This window comes from Borostomias antarcticus (genome assembly GCF_949987555.1).
Source record: "Borostomias antarcticus genome assembly, chromosome: 12".
Lineage (NCBI taxonomy): Eukaryota > Metazoa > Chordata > Actinopteri > Stomiiformes > Stomiidae > Borostomias > Borostomias antarcticus.
In genome coordinates this window covers 12144881-12149880 of record NC_140245.1, presented here as the reverse complement: position 1 = coordinate 12149880, position 5000 = coordinate 12144881, and the positions used below count along the sequence as shown (strand labels likewise).

The following is a 5000-nucleotide window of genomic DNA, read 5'->3' as shown; positions in this document are numbered from 1 at the left end:
TATATTAAAGCAGTTAATTAACTAATATTATAATTTAGTGATTCATTCATTAATTTGGTATATTATTAGTTCTCAAGTCGTGACATTTTTGGACACATTTAGCTGCAATTAATGTAAATTTTTGCTTTTCACCTAATAAGTAGGGCATTTTTTCAACATCAGTTTTCATCTCAAATTCTTCATATATTTTTGTGATTTGGGGGACATAGCTTTGTCTAAAATGTTGGTATTGTTCGCATACTGTGAGGAAGTGAAGTTCAGTTTTGACTTCCTGTGATGCACAACTTGAGCACAAACTTTCTTCTCCCTATACGTTTGCCAATGTATAATTTCGATTTAAAGCCAAATAGCATTCTAATTTGTTTTGGGTTTGTGTCATAGTGCTCCAATGGATTATATATTTTTCTTTTTGTTGTTTAGCAATTTGTTTTGGGTTTATTGTGTGGCAGCTGTCCTGAGGGTCTGTGGGGTTTGGTGATCTGCTCTCATCTCTTGGTTGTAGGGCTTTGTGATAGAAGGCATTTTCATCACTGGCAAAGATATTGATAGAATTTAATTGCTCTTTTTGTATTTTAATTAATAGAGGGTATACTCCTAACTCGGCTCTGCAAGCATTGTTTGGAGTTTTGCGCTGAACTCTTAGCATGCTTTTACAGAATTCTGCTTGCAGGGTTTCTATTGGGTGTTTGACCCACTTACTAAATTCTTGACTTGTGATTGGACCCCAGACTTCACACCAGACTTCACAGCCATAGAGCACAATGGGTTCTATAACAGATTCAATTATTTTAAGTCAGATTTTGATAATGATGTCCATTTTTATATTTATTTTGATACTATAAAAAGCCCTACGTGCCTTGTCTCTCAAGTAATTCACAACTTGGTGGAAGTGGCCTCTATCTCTCTCTCTCTCTCTCTCTCAGGAATATTCTGAGCTGATGGGGCCAGTGAGCAGCACCAGGCCCAGAGACGCTCTGCTGGACAAACTGAGAGAGCGCATCAAAGACAGAGACAGAGCTCTGGAGGTAGCACACACACGCACACACACACACACACACACACACACACACACACACCCTGCACACACACACACCCCACGCACACACACACACACCCCACACACACACACCCCGCACACACACACACACACACCCCGCACACACACACACACACCCCGCACACACACACACACCCCGCACACACACACACCCCGCACACACACACACACACACGCTCACACACACACACACACACACACACACACACTCACACACACACACACTCGCTCACACACACACACACACACACACACACACACACCCGCTCACACAAACACACACACACACACACACACATACACACCCGCTCACACACACACACACACACACACCAGCACACACACACCTAGGATACAGGACATACAGGCATAGTCAGTGTTACAGAAACAAGACATACAGGTATATTCTTTGTATGTTCCTTGACACTGTGTGTGTGCGTGCGTGTGTGTGTTGCGCGGGTGTGTGTGTGCGTGTGTGTTGCGCGTGTGTGTGTTGCGCGCGTGTGTGTGTGTGTGCAGCGCTCCATCGATGAGAAGTTCCGGTGTCTGGAGGAGAGGGAGGCGCAGGTGAGGAGGCTGCAGCTGCTCCTGAGGGAGAAGGAGAGAGACCTGGAGAGACTCCGCTGCATCCTGGCCAACAACGAGGAGACCATCACGGTACACACACACACACACACACACACACAGTCACATAAAGAGAACACACACAGACACATAACACACTAACACTCGGGCAAGGAGGCAGGGGGTACAGTAATGGAGGTCAGAGCAGGTGAGCTAGTCAGCGCTACTGCGGATTTATTTGTAACGATAAAACAAAGGAAAAAAGAGCAGCAAAACAAAGTGCCGGCCAGCCGTGCTGACTTCCCTCAGCCGGGCTGCGTGGGATCCGGGGTTTGGTCTGGCCTCAGACCTGCAGAAGGGCAAAAAGAGATTTCAATAGGCTTCAAATGGTTGAATGTAGCCAACAGTAACGTGCGCATTCCACCCTCAACCACTCACTGAGTCTAATGACTGCTTCCACTGCCCGGCTTTTATTGGGGTTGATTGGTTTCAGCCGGTGTTCTGAAGCCCTGGTGCTGATTAGCCAACTGCTGGCAGCTGGGGAGCACGGTTGCCGTGCTGACCAGAAAGGGCCGGTAGACGCCCTTCACCACCTGGCCTCGCTGTCCGAGGTGCTGACACTGTGGCTGGTGCCGGGCTGCGGCCGCTCCGGGCGTGTTTGTGGTCTCAGACCTTCCTCCTGTGACATCCCCGCACCGCACCTCGACGGGGGGGATGCCACAACACACACACACACACACACACACACAGTATTATGGAACACACACACACACACGCCACACACAGTCACATAAAGAGAACACACAGACACAGAGCTCATTAGAAAAACAAGTCGAGGTCAAAGTGAGAATACTAATCAATGCTGTGTGTGCGTGTGCGTGCGTGTGTGTGCATGCATGTGCGTGTGTGTGTGTGAGCAGAGCCTGGAGGCGCTGGTGCGTGGTAGAGATCTGGAGCTGGAGCAGATGGCCGAGGCCCTCAGGAACCTGCAGAGCCTGAAGAGCCAGAGTGAGGAAAGAGAGACCGTCACCCTGAGAGAGAGAGACGCGCTCATCACACAGCTGAGCTCAGCCCTGCACACACGCAGCCTGGAGGCCCAGGTAACACACACACACTCACACACACACTCAGACACACACACATATCACACGCACTCACACACACACACACACACCACACACTCACTCACACACACCACACACACACACACACATTCACACCACGCACACACACACACACACACTCACAAACACACACGCAACACACACACTCACAAACACTCTCACTCACTCACTCACACACATACACACACACACTCACACACTCACTCACTCACACTCACACACAGGTGAGATTACATACACATTAGACCACACAAATCTCTCTCTCTCTCTCTATCTCTCTCGCTCTCTCACACACACATAAGCCCTATTCTCACGGGACTAGTATTACCCGGGGACCTCAGGTGATTTGTAATTATTACGGAGGTCACCCGTGCGAATCTGCCATGTCCGTGATTTGTAAAGTAATTATTCCACCGCAAATTACCTACCATATTTCGCCAAACACAGAGGTCATCTGATAATATTAATCCTGTGCGAATGGACACCCTGTGATTTGCGATTAGAATCAGCTGTTTTTTTGTTTTCCAAGGTATTTGTGTCCTGACATTTAACTTTTTATTTTATTTTATTTTTTTAATAAAATAAATAATAATTAAAATAGATTTTAGTTTCCCGCCTTTTCCTTTTCTTCGCACCTGTCTGAAGAAGGAGGAATGGAGGCTGCGTTGGAAATCGTCAATCAAACTTTAGGCAGCATTTTGTGTGGAAATTCTGGAGGCTCTCTCTACACAAAAGGCTCTCTCTACAGACAATGGAGACCCATTCGCAGAAAGAGCAAGCTCAAATCGGAGATAAGAAGAGCGAAATGTATAATGACATGCATGGCAGCTTGCGGTAGGAACATTTTTTATATCAACAGGGCAAGCTAGGTAGGGCTATTAGGCCTATAGCTACTAGCCTACTATAGTTAGCGACCATTCCAATCAGTAGGCTATTTTGGCTCAGTCAGTTATTATTTGAAATATCAGCTTTAAAATGTGGATTTACAGTCAATTTTAGCATATTAAAAACTGAATAACACTTTCTTTAACTACATGCAGCATTTATTTATCATATTCATGATACAATATTACAAAACAACAATAAAACATTATAAGCAATAGTTGTTGTAATGGATTGTACTCTTCTCTAAAGAGAGAAAAAAAAATATATTGATGAGGTGCTGGAGAGGTTAGGTGATATATGAAAAATGTTTTTGATTAGGGGACACTGAGGTGTGCTGGCTCTCAAACAGTTTGTTGGCAAATAGATTTGACAACTGGACAATGGAATACATTGCACAGCAAATGCAGTATCCAACAGTTCGCTCATGGCTAGCTAGCAATAGTACAGCTATGGGATTAGCTCATTTGGGTTGCTGTCAAAGCTGCCACTCTTATATGCTGCTGTAGATGTAGTTTACCACCACCGGTATGACTGTGTCTGAATGAATACTGTACTCTGTAAAGCGCTCTGGGTATCATGAAGGGCGCTATATAAATCAAACTTGATTGATTATAGCCTACAATTATCAAAACAATATGAACATTCAGTTGAAAGTTTTCCATCCACCCATCCATCACTGGATGAGGAATAAGCACCGCCAAGCGATCAATTCTCACGCAAGCAGGAGCCAGGCTGTTCAGTGCATTTCTCCAATCCGATGTTGCGACCCAGTCTCTTAATGTTTTGGACGAGTTGCCGACAGTTTGCGCCTCCAGCCAATCTGCCCGCCTGCCTATGCCATAGCCTGACGGGCACCTCGTAGCTAACGTTACCGGATATAGCCAGCCAGTGGAACTGTCGTGTTCAGACGGCTCTAGCTCAAAAAGTATTTATGTCAGCTTAGATATTTAGATGGCTAGAATCAAAACAAATAGACGAACAGTTTGATGTATAATATGTCCCATAATACTTTCGGATGTATTATATTATGGAGCTCCGAACACACAAAAACTCTCCAATGGCACAGCTAGGGAAGAGAAACATCAAAGCCGACTCAATCGACCTTCACTGTGGTAAATCTGGAATGTGATTGGACTAACAAAATGTCAATCATTAAATCCTGTTCGGAGTACTGTCCTCCCTTGCGTCATTTTTCAGCATTTTGGCCAATCACAAATTAGCATGAAAAATTGGCATTACATTGATAGACCCCTAAGGGACACGCCCAAGGGAGGCATTCCTCCCTTCCATAGATATCTATGGGTCCTCCAACTGCATATTATAGATGTCACTGTTGGAGCTTTAGAATTTCAATAATGGGTTTTTATCCA

General features: G+C 45.2%; 1 protein-coding gene across 1 annotated transcript in view; it reads left to right on the top strand.

Annotated features, from left to right (window-relative positions):
• Positions 1 to 5000, top strand: part of LOC311315712 (myomegalin-like) — a gene marked incomplete at both ends in the record, with an annotated part of 59560 nt that overhangs the window by 7504 nt on the left and 47056 nt on the right. Inside the window, 3 exons of the mRNA XM_084446417.1 lie at positions 924 to 1025; positions 1577 to 1714; positions 2542 to 2721. Coding sequence (XP_084302543.1) covers positions 924 to 1025; positions 1577 to 1714; positions 2542 to 2721 — 420 coding nt within the window. The remainder of the gene's footprint in view (positions 1 to 923; positions 1026 to 1576; positions 1715 to 2541; positions 2722 to 5000) is intronic.